This window comes from Bison bison, unplaced genomic scaffold (genome assembly GCF_000754665.1).
Source record: "Bison bison bison isolate TAMUID 2011002044 unplaced genomic scaffold, Bison_UMD1.0 scf7180017864260, whole genome shotgun sequence".
Classification (NCBI taxonomy): Eukaryota; Metazoa; Chordata; class Mammalia; order Artiodactyla; family Bovidae; genus Bison; species Bison bison.
Genome location: NW_011494832.1, coordinates 589,049 through 613,034, shown reverse-complemented (window position 1 = coordinate 613,034; position 23,986 = coordinate 589,049). Strand labels below are relative to the sequence as shown.

Genomic DNA, 23,986 nt, shown 5'->3' with positions numbered 1-23,986 from the left:
ATTGCCTTTCTTTGGGATTGGAATGAAAACAGACCTTTTCCAGTCCTGTGGCCACTGCTGAGTTTTCCAAATTTGCTGGCATATTGAGTGCAGCACTTTCACAGCATCATCTCTCAGGATTTGAAATAGCTAAACTGGAATTCCATCACCTCCACTAGCTTTGTTCGTAGTGATGCTTTCTAAGGCCCACTTAACTTCACTTTCCAGGATATCTGGCTCTAGGTGAGTGATCACACCATCGTGATTATCTTGGTCGTGAAGCTCTTTTTTGTACAGTTCTTCTGTGTATTCCTGCCACCTCTTCTTAGTATCTTCTGCTTCTGTTAGGTCCATACCATTTCTGTCCTTTATCGAGCCCATCTTTGCATGAAATGTTCCCTTGGTATCTCTGATTTTCTTGAAGAGATCTCTAGTCTTTCCCATTCTGTTGTTTTCCTCTATTTCTTTGCATTGATCACTGAAGCAGGCTTTCTTATCTCTTCTTGCTATTCTTTGGAACTCTGCATTCAGATGGGAATATCTTTCCTTTTCTCCTTTGCTTTTCACTTCTCTTCTTTTCACAGCTATTTGTAAGGCCTCCCCGGACAGCCATTTTGCTTTTTGGCATTTCTTTTCCATGGGGATGGTCTTGATCCCTGTCTCCTGTACAATGTCACGAACCTCAGTCCATAGTTCATCAGGCACTCTGTCTATCAGATCCAGTCCCTTAAGTCTATTTCTCACTTCTACTGTATAATCATAAGGGATTTGCTTTAGATCATACCTGAATGGTCTAGTGGTTTTCCCTACATTCTTCAATTTCAGTCTGAATTTGGCAATAAGGAGTTCATGATCTGAGCCACAGTCAGTTTCTGGTCTTGTTTTTGTTGACTGTATAGAGCTTCTCCATCTTTGGCTGCAAAGAATATAATCAATCTGATTTCAGTGTTGACCATCTGGTGATGTCCATGTGTAGAGTCTTCTCTTGTGTTGTTGGAAGAGGGTGTTTGCTATGACCAGTGCATTTTCTTGGCAAAACTCTATTAGTCTTTGCCTTGCTTAATTCCATATTTCAAGGCCAAATTTACCTGTTAGTCCATTTGTTTCTTGACTTCCTACTTTTGCATTCCAGTCCCCTATAATGAAAAGGACATCTTTTGGGGGTTACTTCTAAAAGGTCTTGTAGGTCTTCATAGAACCGTTCAGCTTCAGCTACTTCAGCATTATTGGTTGGGGCATAGACTTGGATTACTGTGATATTGAATGGTTTGCCTTGGAAACGAACAGAGATCATTCTGTCATTTTTGAGATTGCATCCAAGTACTGCATTTCGAACTCTTTTGTTGACCATGATGGCTACTCCATTTCTTAGGGATTCCTGCCTGCAGTAGTAGATATAATGGTCATCTGAGTTAAATTCACCCATTCCAGTCCATTTTAGTTCACTCATTTCCTAGAATGTTGATGTTTACTCTTGCCATCTCTTGTTTGACCACTTCCAATTTGCCTTGATTCATTGACCTGACGTTCCAGGTTCCTATGCAGTATTGCTCTTTACAGCATCAGACTTTGTGTCTATCACCAGTCACATCCACAACTGGGTATTGTTTTTGCTTTTGCTCCATCCCTTCATTCTTTCTGGAGTTATTTCTCCACTGATCTCCAGTAGCATATTGGGCACCTACTGACCCGGGGAGTTCCTCTTTCAGTATCCTATCATTTTGCCTTTTCATACTGTTCATGGGGATCTCAAGGCAAGAATACTGAAGTGGTTTGCCATTCCCTTCTCCAGTGTACCACATTCTGTCAGACCTCTCCACCATGACCCGCCCATCTTGGGTGGCCCCACGGGCATGGCTTAGTTTCATTGAGTTAGACAAGGCTGTTGTCCTATTTTTAGAATATTTATAAATGTATAGGATCCTGATTCAGGAAGAAAAGCGTCCTTGAAATGGTTTGCTGGGATTGATTTTACTTAGAATTTAAATTAAAAAATTGGGTTTAATATATAGGAGTACTCATGACAGTCATTTTAGTGTTTTATATTTAACTTATGTTATTTTTTGGAATAAATGATTAATGAATAAAACTATTTAAAATATTTAAATTCTCTAACTTAGTATCTTATTTTAGGCTCTTTGGGAACATACATTAATAAATTGATGACTGTTAGTTCCCATTTTTCTGTACTTCAGAAGTCCTTTGTTGCCAAAAGATTTAGCAATATATACATGCTAAATGCTTTCTTAAATAACTTTGGATTTTAGAAACTTTCACAAAAGTAAAAGTTACATAAACTATGCAAATACAATTGATAATTTTGATAGCACTCAAAACTTCATAAAGAAGTGTTTCAGTTTTCTCTAAGAAGAACATATAAGCTCTGGTAAATTTATAAATCTGCCTTATGAATTTAGAAACTCAGAAATACAAAATTCTAAAGGAAAGAAACTCTTATTGGATTTAATGGGATTCTTCATAAGCTTATGAAAATGCTTTGTTCTAATTTTAGTGTTTATTCTTAAGTTCATTAAGTTTGATTGTCATATGACACATAATTTATGTTAATATTGAGTCTGGACACTTAAAACATTTTTATAGGAAGTTATAGCTTCCTTTGTGGTACAGATAGCATAGATTTTTTCTTTTCACGATTTAGACATGTGATAAATATGCTGCTATTCCATGCAGTGTTTGGACTCCACTCATTTCCTTGGAGGGACTGGACTCCTTCCTTAAAGGTGATAATGCCATTTTCAGTGTATGGCCTCCAAGCTTCCACTAAAGGAAGAGAGATCATAGAGGATCATGTGAGAAATTTGTTAGCCAGAATGTTTTAAAATGACTTTAACTACAGAAGTCTGAGATAAAGAGCTTAGTGTGTTCTAAGGAAGGAGAAAGGCACACAAGTATTAGTGGGTACTGGCATCTGTGTCACATCTTATATTTATAATTTTTGTTCAGTCGCTAAGTCACATCTGACTCCTTGTGAACTGCAACATGCAAGGCTCCCCTGTCCTTCACTATCACCCAGGTTCATATCCGTTGAGTCATTGGTGCTGTCTAACCATCTCGTCCTCTGGTGTCCTCTTCTGTTGCCTTCAGTCTTTACGAGCATCAGGGTCTTTTCTAATGAATCGTCTCTTCATGTCAGATGGCCAGAGCATTGGAGCTTCAGCTTCAGCATGTGTCCCTCCATTGACTGTTCAGGGTTGATTTCCTTAAGGACTGACTGGCTTGATCTCCTGGCAGTCCAAGGGACTCTCAAGAGTCTTCTCCAGCACCAAATTTGAAAGCATCAGTATTTAAAATTGCTCTTTCTCAAATGTCTGTGAGTTCTTCCTTTTTTACACACCCACTTGGTATTCTTCAGCATTTCATCCTGTTTCATTGTTCTTTCAGTTCTTTCTTTTTCTTGGACATCTTATACACTTTTGATTCTCAACTACCAATGTATTCCAATAATTCAAATTTGTATCTCTAGCCCTGACTTCCAACTTACACATCCATCTGCTTAGTAGACATAGCCATTTGGGTCTTTATAGTCTTCTCTGATGACTTCATGTTTCTAACTTCTTTTCTCCTATTTTCCCAGCCCCCATCCCCAACCTCATCCATAATGTATTCCTCTTCTTTTATTTCCATTTGCAGATTCTAATATTACCATGTACATTATTTCCCAAGCTAGAAATCCAGAAGTAATCCTGAATTTCTGTCACCTTCCACATTTAGTCAACACCAAGTTTAGATAGGTTTTAGGTGGCTCAATGGTAAAGAATCCGCCTACCATTGCAGGAGATGCAGGAGACACAGGTTTGGTCCCTGGGTTGGGAAGTTCTTTTAGAGGAGGAAATGGCAGCCCACTCAGTATTCTTGCCTGGAGAATCCCATGGAAAGAGGAACCTGGCAGGTATAGTCCATGGGTTTGCAAAGAGTCGAACATGACTGAGCTGCATGAGCACAATCACCTAAATATTTCTTTCAATCTTTTGTTCAAAATTTCTACTCTTCTAATTAAGATTCTTGTCAGCTCTTGCCTCACCTCTATAAGCAATAAATTTGCTTCCAGTCTTGCCTTCTTCAAATTCATTGTCCTAACTATTGTGTGAAAGTGCAAGTGCTAGTCGCTCAGTCACGTCCAACTCTTTGCCACCCCATGGACTTTACAGTCCATGGAATTCTCCAGGCCAGAATACTGGAGTGCATAGCCTTTCCCTTCTCCAGGGGATTTTCCCAACCCAGGGCTCGAACCCAGGTCTCCCGCATTGCAGGTGGATTCTTTATCAGTTGAGCCACCAGGGAAGCCCAGCAATACTGGAGTGGGTAGCCTATCCCTTCTCCAGCGGATCTTCCTGACCCAGGAATCAACCAGGGTCTCCTGCATTGCAGGTGGATTCTTTACCAACTGAGCCATTAGGGAACTATTATATGGTTGTTTATTAGAAAAGCACATTGAACATGGCATTGTCTTACCCAAATCCCTTCCTACTCAGTGACTTAGCTAACTTACTACCTTTTTTTGACCTTGTGCTTTGTGTTCTAGAATTACACAATCTCTTACTTCTTCCTGTATACATTCATACCCGTTTTATACTTCTGAGTTTTTGATCAGAGCCCTTGATCATACTGATCGGTTACAGTGTTTCTAAAATGTTTTTCCCGGCTTTCTTTATCTCATTTACTTTTAGTAATCTTTTCATACTCAGCTAAAGGAGACTTTCTCCATTTCTGGCCTTCCATTGACCCATAAATTCTTGCCTGATTATAAACTCCTCAATAGCAGGGATCATGTTTTATTTACCTCTATATGCTTTGCATTTAGCCATGTGCTTGCAAAGTAGAAAATTCTTTCTGCTCCCCCAATCTTCCCCTTAAAAAAGAAGCACAAAAAGGATTTAACCTTTATGGATATTTTATTTCTTTGTTTGGATAATGAGAGTATGTGTGCTGTTTTTATTAAAATCACATTTATTTTAGTGAAGAAAAATAAACTATTTGCCTTTAAATTGATAGCTAATTCTTCCTCTGATCCTTTTAGAATGAAGAGTGGCTAGTTAAGGAGAACTGTTTATTTTCTCAAACATTGGGTTTTGTGGAAAAATTAAATAACTTGAAAGAAGAGTAAGCATACATAATTATTACAGATCATGTGGCATCTGCTTTATTGATAGGAGATCTTTTACAAAGATCTACTCCTCTCAGATAGTTGATTTGTTTATTGTTTTCACCGTCTGGTGATGGAAAAAGGTAAAACCAAATTACAGAAAACTGCTAGTAATGTCCATTCAGTTGATCTGTGTGTTTTAAAATACTCTGTCTTCTTCCACAAAGTATTTGAGATAAGAGTTCCATGTTGTGTATTTTAATGACCTTGGAATATTTCTGTTTAGGGTAGAGATTTTCTAAACAGTTTGATGAGTTGAGAATATTTTTTTTGTTTATTGTTTTAAAAGTCCTTTAGCACTAACAAAAATATTTTGATATATTCCTTATATTTACAGATAGTCTTTATTTCCGTAGTTTTATTATTCCTTTATGCTTTTCCTGTACAGAACTCTAACATTCAAGAGAGATGTAGTTTGAGACTGTATAGATTCTGCTATAATTTAACTGACTTCCCTGGTGGCTCAGATGGTAGAGCGTCTGCCTACAATGCGGGAGACCCGAATTCAATCCCTGAGTCAGGAAGATCTCCTGGAGAAGGAAATGGCAACCCACTCCAGTATTCTTGCCTGGAAAATCCCATGGACAGAGGGGCCTGGTAGGCTACAGTCCATGAGGTCGCAAAGAGTCAGACAAGACTGAGTGACTTCACTTTATAATTTAACTAGTCCTTTTTTTTTTTTTTAAATGAAACAAACTTTTTTTTTGGCTCTAAAACCATTGTTTTCTTGATCACTTTTATCACGCTCACTACTGACTGACTTTTTGAAAAAGACCACATTTTCTATTTTTGTTTTAAAAAGTAAATTTTTGCTGCATTCATTGGAGACTAGTTTAGTAAAGCTCCTTTTGTCTTGCTGAATGGCTGAACTCACTAACTAAATGACTGACTATAGAACTATGTCAGTTTTTTTATTGTTGTTGTTTTACCAATAGTTAAAATCACAAATATCAGAAGTCTGCTTTATCTTATTTTAAGGTGTTCATAAGGTGAAAACAGTAAAGAGAATTCTGAATGTCTGACACTAGCTTAATCTTCCTAAAGATTAGGAAGGAATGAATACTAGATAGTTTTCTTGTGTTCTTCTCATCTTGAAATTCTTTGACTCCTTTGGTATAGGACAAAGTCAATAGACTAAACACTCTATGATTCTTCTGCAAATTTGTTTTTACCTGTTTTTCCAAACTAAATTTGAACATAGGTTCAAAAAATAATAGTATTTACTATGTACAGGGCAATATGCTAAGCTCTCAAAATATAATGCTAAGTAAGAAACACTTAATCCCTGTCCTCGTAGACTGGCCTAATTGCTCTAACTTAACTGATGAGCATGATTTAAATATAGCAGGGTAGTTACACCTTTTTACCTTTGCTTGCATACTTTTTCAACAAAATCGTTATCCCTCAGCATCAAATTTTACTCATATTTCAAACATAGACTCTGATGAAATCTCCAATATGATTCTCTCCCTGTTCATGCCACATCATTTTAGTCTGCTTCCTCGGAATGGTTATGGAACCTAATACATACTATTCAGTTACAACATTAACTTAAAATTATTAATAAACACTCATTTTTAACTTTTCATGTATGTATATCCCTAGATAGCCTATAAGGTTTTGAATGGCCAGTCTATCCTCTGCACCCCCTGCAAGTGATTTGTGTCCTTCCACATACAAAATACACTCCCTTCCTTTCAAGGTTCCCAGAGTCTCATCCTATTGCATATCTGCTCAGAGTCCAGAATGTCTACACCAAAATCAGATCCATATGTAGATGAGCCTCCTCGGGTACAGTTGCTTAGGTCTAACTCCTCACGTATAGTTCTCAGTCTTAAGACCTGTTCTCTAACCTCCTCAACCCACACACACCACCTGCACACTAAGCATACAGTGATGGGATACACATAGGATAATTGCTATAGACTTTCCTGTTCAACGGGGAGAAAAATAAGGGGCACAAAGGAGTCATTGGTCCATAATGATTTTGAAATTTAGGTAGGAAAACATTAGAGGTTCTTTGATTAGATCTCATGGCCTTGTGATAATTCTTTAGGTTTCCAGGCTTTGCCCTCTGAGCTCTTGGTTTCTCCCTCTGAGTCATCCTTCCTTTTTCATGAAATGTAGCATGTGTTTGCAGCTGAGGAAGTTTCTTAGTCTGCTTCCTGCCAGCAGAATTTTGGGACTCCAGTGGTCTCATTTCACATTGTACTGTTACTGTCCCTTTTGGTCGAAGTTAGCAATGTGTTTGCTGATGTAATTCTCACAAATTTTGTCAGCTTTCTATGAATCACATTGGTGTTTATTCCATTAGATGAAGGCCACATCCAAGAATGTTTTCAAAATGTGGACTTCTGCAGAGAAATTAAGATATGGTTCTCGCAAGCTTTCTAGGAGACCTATTGCTTGATTGAGACGATCTGTGAGATACCCTCAGCTGGTTTAATGGACTTTTTGTACAGCTAAATTAATACTGTGAGGTATCACTCTTAATCTTTCTGGAATCTTGACAAAAGATTTTATAGTCAATCCATCAGTTTCATTTTTAGGCCATGTTCTGGCAGTACACTGAATTCAGACTTTGTGTCAAAGCTATTCTTAACTTTCTCATCTTTTGCCATCTTGAGAAGCTGAGAATTTTCAAAATGATTCTTGTCCTGATTGTTTTTTTAAACAATCGTTTCTTTAGTTTATCTTACTTTTTTTGCATTTTACTGACGCTACAAGAAAAAATAGGCAGCGCCTATAACACTTTGACTCTGCTTGGCCATCTTCTTAGCTAGATCATTCAGTTCATTAGGCACATTTCCTACTTTCCACATTACTGAATGTGATAGTGTTGCGAAGTTTCTAATACTGCTTAACAAAGATCTGCCTTCCTCCAGTTTCCAAAACACTTTTTTCATTTCCATTTAAGCTCTTATATGACAAGCGCTCAAAGTCCAGCTTTCTACTAACACACTGTTCAGGCAATTTAGGCTTTCTCTACCATGCTCCTAAAAATCCTTCCAACCTACGCCTACTGCCAATTTCCAAAGCTATTCCCATATTTTTAGTTATTTATTGTGGCATCACCCACGTCCAGCTTTCAACATCTTTTCTAGTTACCTCTTCCTTTGTAACATATTTAGCAGCTGAAAACAGCAAACACTTATTTTCTTATACTTTGGGTGGTCCAGAATCTGGGTATCACTTAACTGGGTCTTCTGCCTCAAGATCTCTTTTGAGGTTGTAATCAAGGTATCAGGTGGGACCATGGGTTTATTTGAAGGTTCAGCCAAAAGTGAATCTGCTTCCTAGTTCACTCATGTTGTTGTTAGCAAGATTTAGTTCAGATTCTATTGGCTAGGGGCCTCTTTAGGTCCTTGGTCTTGGGCCTCTTTCATAAGGCAGTTAGACAACATGGCTAGCTGGTTTCCATCGCAGCAAAAGAGAGCTGGCAAGAATCGTTTGTAACCTAGTCTTGAAAGTAACATCTCATTTGCCCTTATTCTCTTTGTTAAAAGCATCAGTAAGTCCAGCCTCCATATGAGTGAAGGAGCTCATACATAGGCATGAATACCAGGAGGCAGGAATCATTGGAAGCTATCTTAGCAGCTTTGTGATCCTTGGCCACTATTTGCATGTGAATCTGCATTTACTGGGTTTGAAAATTGGAAGAGTATCTAGAACACACCAGTGAAATAATATTTACTTAACTGTGTAACAGGAGTATCTGCACAGCCTTGTAAATTACTGAAACTGTAAATTACTGAAATAATTTTATAAGCTTAACTTCACACAAACCAAGTTTTACTCCTACACAAGTGTACCTCTTGTTCATATGCTCACATGAAGTATGATGAAATATGAACCTTTTAGAGAAATTTTTACAGTCAAAGCACGTTTAACTGTTGGACAAATGAATTAAGTGCCTCCTTTCTTTGTTTTCCTTTTTCCCAGGTACTGATACATGTCAGTATTTATGAGATACATGAAATGAAATAAATTATTTTATTCATCCTGATTAATTCTGCGACAAAATTTATTCTTTTACTCTTCTTTTGTTGTTTTTGTTCAGTTGTGTCTGACTCTTTATAACTCCATGGACTGTAGGTTCCCAGGCTCCCTGTCCTTCACTATCTCTCAGAGCATGCTCAAACTCATGTCCACTGAGTTGGTGATGCCATCCAACCATCTCATCCTCTGTCGCCCCCTTCTCCTCCTGCCCTCAGTCTTTCCCAGTTTCAGGGTCTTTTACAGTGAGTCAGCTCTTTGCATCAGGTGGCCAGAGTATTGGAGCTTCAGCTTCAGCATCAGTCCTTCCAATGAGCATTCAGGGTTGATTTACCTTAGGATTGACTGGTTTGATCTCCTTGCAGTCCAAGGGACTCTCAAGAGTCTTCTCCAGCACTACAGTTTGAAAGCATCAATTCTTCAGCATCGGCTTTCTTTATGGTCCAACTCACACATCCATACATAGCTACTGGAAAAACCATAGCTTTGACTAGACGGGCCTTTGTCAGCAAAGAGATGTCTCTGCTTTTGAATACATTTTCTAGGTTTGTTATAGCTTTTCTTCCAAGGAGCAGGCGTCTTTTAATTTCATGGCTGCAGTCAGTATCCACAGTGATTTTGGAGCCCAAGGAAAGAAAATCTGTCACTGTTTCCACTTTTTCCCCATCTGTCTGCCATGAAATGATGGGACTGGATGCCATGTTCTTAGTTTTTTGAATGTTGAGTTTTAAGCCAGCTTTTTTCACTCTCTTCTTTCATCCTCATTAAGAGGCCCTTTAGTTCCTCTTTGCTTTCTGCCATTAGAGTGGTATCAGCTACATGTCTGCTGCTGCTGCTAAGTCGCTTCAGTCGTGTTCGACTCTGCGTGACTCCGTAGACGGCAGCCCACCAGGCTCCCCCATCCCTGGGATTCTCCAGGCAGGAACACTGGAGTGAGTTGCCATTTCCTTCTCCAATGCATGAAAGTGCAAAGTGAAAGTGAAGTCACTCAGTCCTGTCTGACTCTTAGTGACCCCATGGACTGCAGCCTACCAGGCCCCTCCATCCATGGGATTTTCCAGGCAAGAGTACTGGAGTGGGGTTCCACTGCGTATCTGAAGTTGTTGATATTTCTCCTGGCAGTCTTGATTCCAGGTTGTGATTCATCCAGCTCAGTATACCACATGATGTACTCTGCATATAAGGTAAATAAGCAGGGTGAGAATATACAGCCTTGACATATTCCTTTCCCAGTTTGGAACCAGTCTGTTGTTCCATGTCCAGCTCTAACTGTTGCTTCTTGACCTGCTTCACAGGTTTCCCAGGAGGCAGGTGAGATGGTCTGATATTTCATTTCTTTAAGAATTTTCCACAGTTTGTTGTGATCCATACAGTCAAAGACTTTAGTATAGTCAATGAAGCAGGAGTAGATGTTTTTCTGAAATTTTCTTGCTTTTTCTATGACAATTTGATCTCTGGTTCCTCTGCCCGTTCTAAACCCAGCTTGTATATCTGGAAGTTCTAGTTTCATGTACTGCTAAAGCCTGGCTTGGAGAATTTTGAGGATTACCTTGCTAGCATGAGAAGTGAGTGCAGTTGTATGGTAGTTTGAACATTCTTTGGCATTGCCCTTCTTCAAGACTGGAATGAAAACTGACCTTTTCCAGTCCTGTGGCCATTGCTGAGTTTTTCAAATTTGCTGACATATTGAGTGCAATACTTTAACAGCATCATCTTTTGGGATTTTAAATAGCATAGCTTCTTTTACTCTACTTGTTTCTTACCATTTTCTTTTTTTACTCCTTTTTTACTCTTCACTATAGTTTTAGAATTATGATAGTGCAGTAAATATAGGTGGTATAACTCTATGAGTATCCCTTAAACACACGTGAAGAAAAATACTGCTATTTTTGATGCTGGAGGAAGGCACTGGGAAGAATGGTTTCAGAGTCCTGTGTTTATCCTGGAAAATAGATTTTCATTGGAAGAAGGGAATATTTGAAGTTTTTTTTTTCTTTGTTAGTCATATTTCAATTATTTATTATTCCTGTCCCAAGCCTTTTAAACTCTTGGCAGAAAAACCACTGAAATCTCACAGATAGGTTTGCCAAACTGGCCTGAAAAATAACAGTAATTACTTTTTTCCATGGATTATTTTAGTGTTATTTGGTTCAAAACTTGGCTTTGTGTGGTCTGATAAATATTGTGATGTTTAGGTTGAAAATGCGTAGTCAGTAGTACATTTAAGTCTTTTTTTTTTTTAACATTTTTTAACTTTTAGAAGAATCGTTATTTTTCTTCCATGTTTCCCAGGAAGTACAGGGGTTTGTTTTTTCAGTTGTGCTGTAGTAGATTAAGTTAGAGTGGAAGAAGAGAGTTTGTATAGATGCCTAAAGCTATTTATTTTGTAGTTGCGCATAAATCTCTGACTGGGAGTGTGATACTGAGAAAAATTGTGCATGACAATAATAATATTACTAAATAACCTTGTGGATATCTAACCATGTTTTAGAACATTATTAATACATTTCCTTTCTGGATTACCCCTAATGTGTAAAGCTGTCTTTTTCTCTCTTTTGCAGGTAATATAACATTACGAAGCAAGATGGGTAACATCACAGTAGGTATGTGCTAAGTGGTTGTTGGTAAATTTTGTATTCTTTTTAAAATAGCTATATTTGCGGTGTTTTATTAGAGTACATAAAATCTACAATTTAGCCGATGAACCTAATAGTATCCTGATATACCAGTCAGATATAGGCAGACCCACTATATGAACTGAGGATGAGATGGTTGGATGGCATCACTGACTCAATGGGCATGAGTTTGAACAAACTCCGGGAGGTAGTGAAGGACAGGGAAGCCTGGTGTGCTGCAGTCCATGGGGTCACAAAGAGTCAGACATGACTTAGTGACTAAACAACAATAAATACATGAATGTGTGAAATTATTTCTAAAAGTTCATTGATTCATCATCCTATAAATTCTATATAATTATAGGTTTGCTATCAGTCAGAATACTGTTAGAATTCTAATTTCACCACTTTCTATTCATGGAAAATTACCTAACTGCTCTATACCTAAGCTTCCACCTCTGAAAAAAATAGAAATAACAGTTCAGTTCGGTTCAGTTCAGTCGCTCAGTCGTGTCCAACTCTTTGCGACCCCATGAATCGCAGCACGCCAGGCCTCCCTGTCCATCACCAACTCCCGGAGTTCACTCAGACTCACATCCATCGAGTCAGTGATGCCATCCAGCCATCTCATCCTCTGTCGTCCCTTCTCCTCTTGCCCCCAATCCCTCCCAGCATCAGAATCTTTCCCAATGAGTCAACTGTTTGCATGAGGTGGCCAAAGTACTAGAGTTTCAGCTTTAGCGTCATTCCTTCCAAAGAAATCCCAGGGCTGATCTCCTTCAGAATGGACTGGTTGGATCTCCTTGCAAGAACACCATTTGATAGGTACTAACTGAGAAATAACAGTTAGTACCTATCAAATGGTGTTCTTGTAAAGATTAAATGAGATATTTAAGTACTTTAGCATAGCATCTGACATATGATCTGCTGCTAAGTCACTTCAGTCGTGTCCGACTCTGTGCGACCCCATAGACGGCAGCTCACCAGGCTCCCCTGTCCCTGGGATTGCCCTGGCAAGAACACTGGAGTGGGCTGCCATTTCCTTCTCCAATGCATGAAAGTGAAAAGTGAAAGTGAAGTCGCTCAGTCGTGTCCGACCCTCAGCGACCCCATGGATTGCAGTCTACCAGGCTCCTCCGTCCATGGGATTTTCCCATGGCACTCCACTGGCAAGAGTACCGGAGTGGAGTGCCATTGGCTTCTCCCTGACATATGATAAGTACTCAGTAAATAATAGCCATTTTAATTATTGTTATTGTTCTAATCCTAAGCCAGAACTAACAGTGGCTAATGGTCCTTTAGACCTAATCACCATATGTGATGCTATGCCTATGGGAATAAAAGTTCAGATTCCCGGAAAGCTTAGATAGAGCTCTTCTCTATCCCTAGTTACACCTGCTTGCCTGTTAGGTGAAGGCAGTCTGAGCAATCTGAGCTCTAAGAGTGGTGGTTGATTTTTAGACCTTAGAACATAGGGGTCATTGGTGGGAAACCAGGATCTTTGTTGAGGAGCTATGGCTTATTGCCAGTATGAATGCTCTGGCTTCCTGGTTTTGTCCTTTTGACATTTTACGTTTTCTTTTGTGTGTGTGCTAATTGAAATGGTAAATATACTCAATAATCCTTTTCACTGTCACTTCTTGTGAATTCTCAGAATTAAGGTACACATCCCTTTTTAAGTTTTCTAGACATTGTAACCTTTATGTTCATTGAGGGATAAATAGAAGACAAAGGCTTCCTAAGTGATAGTTGTAAATCATTTTAACTGAAAACATGACAGGATTTACCTTTGTCCCAGAGAGAAATCAAAATTTACTGCTGACTCTTCAGGCCATTCCATCAGAGGGTGCATCTGGGGTTAGTAAGGAAAGTTTCTAGGGTGAAAAAAAGATACACTAGTAAAAAGCTGAGCTATCTGGGGGTGGAGAGAGTCCTAGACATGGGTAGAGTTTGTAGCAGTAAGGGAAGGGAAGGAAAGAAAGGGAATATTTCCAATTGGGAGACACAGTGAGTTTCACTGCCCACTAGCAGGCCCTTTAGGCAGATGAGAATTTGAGAAATACTTATTTGATAATGCTAGTATTATTGTTGGATGGAAATGTGGGAACATAAAGGGAAAACCCTTCTTTCTAAAATCGGAAATAAATGCATTATTACCCATACGGAAAAAGAACAGCAACAGCCAGGATGAAATGAACAGTAATTTACATCTTTGAAGATGGTTTCACTCTGTATAAATGATTAACCGTTTTAAGTTTTAAGGGCTTCCCTGGTAGTTCAGCTGGTAAAGAATCCTCCTGCAATGTGGGAGACCTGGGTTTGATCACTGGGTTGGAAAGATCCCCTGGAGAAGGGAAAGGCTACCCACTCCAGTATTCTGGCCTGGAGAATTCCATGGACTGTAAAGTCCATGGGGTAGCAAACAGTTGGATACAACTGAGTGACTTACACACACACACACACACACACACACAAACTAATCTGGATGGGGGTAGGAAGAGTGGGTAGTGTCTTTCTCTTTCTTCTTTCATTTTATTATCTATAAGACAGTAAGCCACAATGTTTTAACCTTAATAATAGTGTTCATTTCTTAAATTCCTTTGAATATCTTTGAATATCTCTATTAAGACTTTGGAAGAAAGTATAAATTATGTCACTGTTTATATTGGTCTTAAAATTCTGTTAGCATTTGAAGACAGCCCTGGATATGGCAAAAACTAGTCCACATATATTTACCAAGTGCCCGCTCCATACCAGGAGCTCATGTAGATACTGGGGAATATGTTGGTCAAAAGATATTGTCTTCATGTTCACCTTTGGGCTGAGAAGAAAGATAATAAGTATGTGAATAACAAAAGATAATTTCACATAGTGTAATGAATAAATAAGAGAGGGTAATGTAATAGAGCAGAAAGAAAGCTGCTTTGTTCAGTAATCAAGGAGAGTCTGGAGAAGAGATACTTGAATTAAGGTCAGAATAATGGGGAAAAGGCATGTAAAATTCTGGATGCACAGCTCCATGGATATAGAGGACAGCCAGCGCAAGCCCTTACGTGGAATGAGTTTATCAGTTTGCAGAGAAGATATATTCACAAAAATCAAGTCTTTCATAAGCAAAGTGTCGTTTTTCATTTATATATATCTTTAACTTCTCTTACCTTGTTTTTTAGTTTCCAGTGTAGTGCTCTGAGATATCTTTGGTTAAATTTGCTTTTTTGACCCCATTATGAATGGAATTTTAGAAAATTTCATTTTCTAATGGTCTGCTGCTGGTATATAAAAAAAATACAAATGACCTTTATTCATGGACTATGTTTCTTGTGACCTTGCTAAATTTATTTATTCTAAATAGTGTATTTTTTAGAATCCAGAATTCTTTTCTAGGTAGGCAGTCATTCCATTTGCAATTAATACAGTTTTATCTCTTTCTTTCCAATCTGTTTTCCTTTTTTTTCTCTTTTGCCTTATTAGGCTAGGAAGGTTCTGCAGCACAATATTGAATAATAGTGGCAGATTGTTCCCAGTCCTAGTATCCAGTATTAGAGGGAATACATTCAGTGTTTTCCCTTTTAAGTGTGATGTTAGCTATGCAGGCTTTTCATAGATACTCTCTATCAGACGGAGGAAATTCTTTTTATTCCTAGTTTCCTGAAAGATTTTTTTTTTCTTTCCTTTGATCATGAATGGATGTTGAATTTTGTCAAATGTATTTTCTGTATTTATTGAAATGACTTTTTTTAATTCTTTTTTTACTCTATTAATGATCAATTGCATTGATTTTTTATGTTAACTAACCTTGTATGGTTGGATGGCATCATCGACTCAATGGACATGGGTTTGGGTGGACTCCGGGAGTTGGTGATGGACAGGGAGGCCTGGTGTGCTGTGGTTCATGGGGTCACAAAGAGTCGGACACGACCCAGGGACTGAACTGAACTGAATGAATTGAACTGAACTTTGTATTCCTCGGATCAACCATACCTAATCATGATGTAGTATCCTATTTATGGCAGAAAGTGAAAAGGAACTAAAGAGTCTCTTGATAAAAGTGAAAGAGGAGAGTGAAAAGCTGGCTTAAAACTCAACATTCAAAAAACTAAGATCATGGCATCCGGTCCCCATCACTTCATGGCAAATAGATGAGGAAACAATGGAAACAGTGGCAGACTTTATTTTCCTTGGCTCCAAAATCATTGAAGATGGTGACTGCAGCCATGAAATGAAAAGATGCTTGTTCCTTGGAAGAAAAGCTGTGACAAACCTAGACAGCATATTAAAAAGCAGAGACATTACTTGACTGACAAAGGTCTGTCTAGTCAAATCTATGGTTTTTCCAGTAGTCATGTATGGATGTGAGAGTTGGACCATAAAGAAAGCTGAGCGCTGGAGAATTGATGCTTTTGAACTGTGGTGCTCGAGAAGACTCTTGAGAGTCCCTTGGACTGCAAGATCAAGCCAGTCAATCCTAAAGGAAATCAGTCCTGAATATTCATTGGAAGGACTGATGCTGAAGCTGAAGCTCCGATACTCTGGCCACCTGATGCGAAGAGCTGACTCGTAAAAGACCCTGAAACTTGGAAAACTGAGGGCAGGAGGAGAAGGGGGTGACAGAGGATGAGATGGTTGGATGGCATCACCGACTTGGTGGACATGAGTTTGAGCAAGCTCCGGGAATTGGTGATGAACAAGGAAGCCTGGTGTGCTACAGTCCATGGGGTCGCAAAGGGTTGTACATGACTGAGCGACTGAGCTGAATTGATCCTATCTATACATGTTGGGTTGAGGTTGCTCTTTTTTTTTTTTTTAAGATTTATTTATTTATTTTATTTATGGCTGTGCCGGGTCTTCGTTGCTGCATGTGGGCTTTCTCCAATTATAGCAAGTGGAGGCTACTCTCTAGTTGCTGTGTGCGGGCTTCTCATTGCAGTAATCTCTCTTATTGTGGAGCACAGGCTCCAGGATGCATGGGCTCAGTCGTTGTGACGAATGGACTTATTTGCTCCATGGCATGTGGTGTCTTTCCAGACCAGGGATTGAACCCATGTCCCCTGCATTGTCAGGCAGAGTCTTTACTACTTAACCACCAGGGAAGCCCAGTTACTAATATTTTGTCAAGGATTTTATATTCATGTTTATGATGAATGCTGATCTGTGATTTTTTATTTTGTAAAATCTCTGTAGGTTTTGTTATTAGGATTACACTATGCTTATAAAATGAAGTTGAATATATATATTCATATGTAATCTCTGTCCATATGTGTGTACAATTCACACATGATGATGAGAGGAAAAGGAACACTTAGTGGGATGGGAACATGGATAAACATGAACAAGCAGTTCCCAGAATATACATGTACAGTGTTGTTTCACCTTACTGCTAATCAAAAGCATCTAAGTATAAACCGTCATGACTTAAAACATTGATAATATCCATTGTTGGGAAAGTTAGGGTGAAACAGGGATTCCCATCAATTGTTAGTTCAGATATAAATTGATCATTATGTAAGTCAGTTTGTAAATGTATATTAAAATTGGTAGCGTCTACATTTGCTTTGTTCTAGCACTTCCTCTTTTAGAACTTTATCTCAAGGAGAGAGTCTGGTAAGGATATAAGGAGATATACATGAGGATATAAAGATATATACGTGATATATGTATATATCATCTCTGTTTTTAATAGCAAAAGAAAGTATACATTTTAGGTTGTTCCCAGTAAGAGAATAACTAAATACAGTATGCTACAGTCATAAAGTGAATGTTCTTCAGCCTTTAACAATATACTTAGGTCTGTAGTATACATTATAGAAGGATATTCCTGACATTTAATTAAATGAAAAAAAATAGTAAAACATTGTACTATTATTTCAAAATATGCTTTCATATTGAGTATTAAATCAGAAAAAAGAAGGGAGGGAAGGAGAATGAGAGTGGAAGTAAGAGGAGAGCACAGCAGAATTCATCCAGAATTTATACAGAAATCAAAGTTGTTTGGATCCTGTTACAGGTTTCTTCCTTTGAATATATCTGGACCTAAGTCACTGATTTGTGGGAATAGATCCCATTTTTACTGACAACCAGAGCAGGAGATGCCATACAATTCATCAGGAGCCCACTTGAGCTCTTTTGTAAGTAAAAAATCAGCTTTTGTTTAATAAGAGCATACTGTGTAAAAGATTAAATATATAAACAAATAAGCTGACATAATCTTTATGCAAGTCATGATAGTCCTTGTTACTTATTTTGTGATATGCTGTTTCTCACTTTAATAAATTGGATGGAAACAACTCTGTTAGTGCTAGAAAATAGTAAGCAGTCAGGGTTAATGAAGAGTCAGAACTGCCCTGAGACAACAATCTTTTTCATTTCTGTAAGCAAGAGTTGTGTACCTATCTGTACATTACTGAAGTCTTAGAAAAAAGAACTGATTTTACTAGATTGGTAAATCTTTGTCTTAAATAGAAACAAATGTAACATTGTGGGTTTTTTGTGGGGATAGAAGCTCATTTTCTTAGAATGTTTTGTTCTAGGAGCAGCAGACTTTATCTGTAAAGAGCCATATAGTAAAATTTTTGGACTCTGTGAGCCACGTAGTCTATGAATACTCCGCAGCATTCTCATTTTAATATGCTAGCAGCCATTGACAGTATACAAACAAATGGATGTGTCTGTGTCCCGGTAATACTTTATTAATAATAAGAGGTGGACTGTAATTTGACGACCCTGCTATAGAATCTAAAGACCATTGTTGTTATGATTCTGGAGAAATGTTGGGTCTGGTACCTTAATCCCAAAGGTGATAAGTGGGTAATGTTTATTTGAAATTTCTTGATTGGTTGATTTTTGTTTTCCTTAAATCAGAAGATTTGTTGGACAAAGTTGAGGCAGCTCAGCAAATCAAGACAACCTAATTAAAGTCACTTCGTAACTTGAGTTTTGAGAAATTGATATCAGCAGAAGCAAAACAATTACAAAGAAACAAAAAGTGATTTAGGTACCTGAGAAGGAAATTTGTTAGTCTACCAGAGGTTTCAAAATATTGGAATGGATGTAGAGAAAAAGCTATACAATATTATCAAATTGGAATATTAAGAGACTAAAGATGATACAGGTATTATATTGTCTAATTTCAGGAAAATAGATTGTGTTATCTCCATGGTTCCTTTTAAGAGGAATACATGTAATTATGATCCTTTAAATCTAGTTTAGATAATATAATTGATCTGCTTCTTAGGTGATCTCCACAATCACTTGGATTTTATATATACATTCTAACCTACATACAAACGGAGAAGGCAATGGCAACCCTCTCCAATACTCTTGCCTGGAAAATCCCATGGACGGAGGAGCCTGGTAGGCTGCAGACCATGGGGTCACTAAGAGTCAGACATGATTGAGTCAGACACGATTGAGCGACTTCACTTTCACTTTTCACTTTCATGCATTGGAGAAGGAAATGACAACCCACTCCAGTGTTCTTGCCTGGAGAATCCCAGGATTGAGGGAGCCTGGTGGGCTGCCGTCTATGGGGTCGCAGAGGGTCAGACACAACTAAAGCAACTTAGTAGCACCAGCAGCAGCTACATAGAAAAACCCTGTTCTTCCCAATTTCCCTAATAGGTTTAGAGCTCTCTTAGAAGCTGAAGTTATATTAAAAAAAAAAAAATTGGTTCAGTTCAGTCTCTCAGTCATGCCCAACTCTTTACAACCCCATGAACTGCAGCATGCCTGGCCTCCCTGTCCATCACCAACTCCCGAAGTTTATTCAGTCTCATGTCCATCGAGTCGGTGATGCCATCCAGCCATCTCATCCTCATCCTAATTTTCCCTAGACTAATATTTTTAAAAACAGTATCTTTTCTCTGGAATACCTGGTCATCTTCCTTTTTTAAAAAGTCAGTAGGAGAAAGCAGGGCTTGATAGCAGATAATGGTGAAATAGAAGTTGCTCATCCAGCCTTACTTTGCCTGTTCTATGTTCCCTCTTTTGGAAGGCACTGCCAGAAGCTGTGTACTGGAAATTATATGTTTTAAAAAGGGATATTTTCATAGTTTTTTTTTGAGGGGGGGCTGGTAATAGCAGTTGCCTTATGTGTTTCTTATAAGCCCAGCCTGCTATAAGCTACCTTCCTAACATAGAATACCTAGGGGCAGGACATTAATTTAGAAAATTTTCCTCAAAGTGACCTTAAAATTCTGTCTTTACAAATCCTTTACATCCTGTATATAAACTTTGTTCCTTGTTCTTGAAATTAGTGTAGCTTTGGAAGTATAGGAATCAAATTGCAAAATCATTATCTTTTGTGTTGCTTTTCCTTAGTTATCTGCATGTTGAAATGAGGTAAAATTATAAAAATTCAGAAGAACTTTCTGAATGTGTTTGAACAATTTCAAGAGAATTCTCCCTTTATCTGAAAGAAAATAGAAAAGTTTGGAATTTTAGCCTTTTGAGCTTAGTTGTTATTCTTTGCTTAATAGCAGAGTATATATTACAAATATCTATTTATTTGGTTATATGTAGTGTTAGCCTGGTAGCTGACATCAGTTTTTCCCTTTTGTGTGTGTAATTTTCCAGGAAGACTCAGTGGTCTCTGTCAAATGAACACAATCTTTTTCCAAAGTTGTGGTGATAGAAAACTCTCTGTGGGATTTTATTTATTCTGGTCACTGTCTGTACTAGTAATTTTTGTTCACTTAATCTCTAACGCTTTTTTCCTTAAGGCTTCTTTCAAAATCTATAATAGAATTTCTCTGTTTTGTGAATCTCCAAAAAATGAAATTCTATGAATGAAGCCTTAATTTGACTCTTGGTAATTAATTTTTAGTTCCATTCATTTGTATTAAAGTGAAGTTGCTCAGTCATGTCCGACTCTTTGCAACCTGGTAGACTGTAGTCCACCAGGCTCCTCTGTCCATGGGATTCTCTAGGCAAGAATACTGGAGTGGATTGCCATTACATAGCTTTTAAAATATTACCTTTGCTTTCTCTTTTGAAAACACATCTTGAATTTTAATTTTTTTGATAGCCTCCAGTGGGTGGGCCAGTATTAGAGCTCAAAACTGATAACATGAGTGTATAATTTATTAATGGGTTAGGATATAATTACTTAGCTGTTGTTTATGTCCCATGTGAAGAGAAACAGAAGTGAAAAGCATTGTTTATGAGCTATATAAAAATTTTGTGGATTTCCCCTAGTAAAAGCAAGAAATTAAATATTGTTTCAAATATTTTACTTTGTTCAGCTTGGGGTAATATACATTTTGTAGATTTTTTTTTTACCATAATATATTTTTACTTGGCTTCTTTAGGATGCAGTAAGAAGTTTTTCTTTAGGATGCAGTAAGGCAGGAGAAGGGGATGACAGAGGATGAGATGGCTGGATGGCATCACTGACTTCATGGACATGAGTTTGAGCAAGCTCCGAGAGTTGGTGATGGACAGGGAAGCCTGGCATGCTGCAGTCCATGGGGTCACAAAGAGTCGAACACTGCTGAGCGACTGCATTGAATTGAATTGATTGAATAGGTTTTTATAGGAGTTTCTCTTGGTACCCGAGGAGAGAAATACTCATCTTTGTCCAGCTGCTGCTGCTGCTAAGTCGCTTTAGTCGTGTCCGACTCTGTGCGACCCCATAGATGGCAGCCTACCAGGATCCGCCATCCCTGGGATTCTCCAGGCAAGAACACTGAAGTGGGTTGCCATTTCCTTCTCCAGTGCATGAAAGTGAAAGTGAAGTCTCTCAGTTGTGTCCAACTCTTCGTGACCCCATGGACTGCAGCCTACCAGGCTCCTCCATCCATGGGATTTTCCAGGCAAGAATACTGGAATGGGTTGCCATTGCTTTTTCTGCCTTTGTCTAGCTACTCCATGTCATTTATCTCCAGTGGCTTAACTTCCCAACTTCACTGTTCACTTGGAACACTTAAAAATTAAATACATTGAATCTGATAAATGGCATTTTGAATATAGGTTAGAGATAAATTATTATAAATTATCTTGAAGTCACATTTTAAACTATTTATTCCCAAGTTTTTGTCTTTGTTTAAAGTCTTAAACATTTATTTTAAAGAAGAATGATGGTTCCTTTGTGATTATACAAATTTTTTTCCTTCACATTTTGTAAAAAGTGTATAATTTGGGGCAGTATTTTCACCATACTCCCTAATTTGTTTCTACCTTGAAGTAATACAAGCGCCTAATAAAATACGCTTTTTATGAGATCTCGCTAAAAAATACGCTTTGATCTTCAAATAGGACAATCAAATAGACAAATTAATAGAAAGGACAATTGAATAGAAAAACTCAAAAGTTCTGTTGCTATGGGAAAGGACGAAAAAGGAGAAGCTACACAGTACCGACTCTTCACCACAGTCATCTTACTTCTTTACCTGTCAGCATTCCCTGAAACTTGAAACATTGGATGATTGAAAACTGGGTTCAGTGATGACAAAGGGAAATCTGAGTGGCAAACCAGGACCACCTTAATTATGATTTTCTTCCCTTGACTTAAAGATAATCTGTTCAGTTCCCAAAACTTGAAATATTTAGATATAAATAAACTTCACCCACTTTTCATGTCATTCCTTCCCCTCCACATCCCTCTAACGAATGCAACAAAACCTTATGTAATGTAGTCTTTCACTGTTAGCTGCACTTTTTAGTACTAGCTCATTTGCTAAAAGAAGAAAATATAAGAGTTTTTATTTTTATTAACTTTGCTACTACTTCTATGTGACTGTATGTGAGATAGAATTCTTTAGTAAATATTGAAAGTTGATAATAAACTAAATGTGTCAATGATGCTTAATGGTTTGGGTTGTCATTACTTCCATAATATCCTTCCTACGAGTTGGGTTTTAGATTAAACATGTTTAGAGTTAAGTTTTGGAGGTTACTGCAGACATAGGGATTTTCTTATTAGTTACCTAAGTGTAGATTTGTAGACCTCTGATTCTGTTTTCATTTTTAAAGCAAAACATGGTATGGTGACAAGGAAAATAGGAAACCTTCAGGACTCTTAGCTCCTTATCCTAATGCTGAAGTAGAGCCTTTTATTTCAAGTTTATAATTCCAGTTACTCAGATAAGAATGATTATGCTTATGGTTCTTTCTTCCTCCTAGATTCGTCTTCTGGATGTCTGAATGCCTTGGCTCAGCAGGGTGCCATAGATGTTTATGTCAGCCAACTGGGAAAAGTGGAATTGAAAGTCCCTAAAGGTTAGCCAAGTGGAATGTTTTATTTTGACATATGATATTAGGAAGATTTTATGTAACATTCAGGAAACAGATGGTCACATTATCTTATCTACACTGACAGAGATTTCAAATAAAATTTTTCTCTGTTAGAACCTGATTTAAAGACTGAAATAAATACTGGCCCTCTAGACCAATGATCTTTGAAACTTTTGGAATTGATGGCCATGAAGACTATCTTTTTTTTTTCTTTTTTTTTTTTTTGTATTACAAACAAAAATGTTGTAATTTATTGACTGTTATTTTGGAATTTTTCAGTTTAATGTCTGAAATAAATACTCTTTGGAGGGAAAGAGTTTTCATACATTCTTTTGGTAGCTTTCCTGCTCCCTTGTAAGAGGGCTTCTCAGGCCATTATACTAGAATAATACTTTTAAAGGTATGATCCTAAAATAAATGTGTCACCAAGAAGGTCCTCTAAAGTGATTAACTAAGTCTCTGGTAGCAGGGGTCCCCAATCCCTGGGCCATGGACCAGTAGTGGTCCCAGGTCTGTTAGGAACTGAGCGGCACAGCAGGAGGTAAGCAAAAGACCAGTGAGCAAAACTTTATCCCTATTTACAGTCACTCCCCATCCCTTGTGTTTTGGCCTCATCTCAGGAAAACAAGCTCAGGGCTCCCACTGATTATGCATTATGATGAGCTGTATAATTATTTCATTATATATCACAATGTCATAATAATAGAAATTAAGTACACAATAAATGTAATGTACTCGAATCATCCTGAAACACCACCCTCTGACCCCGGTCTGTGGAAAATTTGTCTTCCACAAAATCTGTCCTGGTGCCGAAAAGACTGGGGACTGTTGTAGTTTCAGACTTATGATGTGTCTCTTTCTGTAATCTTATTTCTAATACAAATAGTCTATTCTAAGAGTTCAAGTCTTTCATGAAAAATTATATACTTTTTAATCACCTGAAGGCTGAATATGCAAGTCTTTGTATGCATGCATGCACATAGATGTACACATGCATGGTGAT

The 23,986-nt window shown here is 37.9% G+C and overlaps 1 protein-coding gene across 1 annotated transcript in view; it reads left to right on the top strand.

Moving 5' to 3' along the window:
• FAM185A (family with sequence similarity 185, member A) overlaps window positions 1-23,986 on the top strand; it is a 78,170-nt gene that overhangs the window by 27,424 nt on the left and 26,760 nt on the right. The window contains exons 5-6 of the mRNA XM_010848086.1: window positions 11,701-11,742; window positions 22,873-22,968. Coding sequence (XP_010846388.1) covers window positions 11,701-11,742; window positions 22,873-22,968 — 138 coding nt within the window. The remainder of the gene's footprint in view (window positions 1-11,700; window positions 11,743-22,872; window positions 22,969-23,986) is intronic.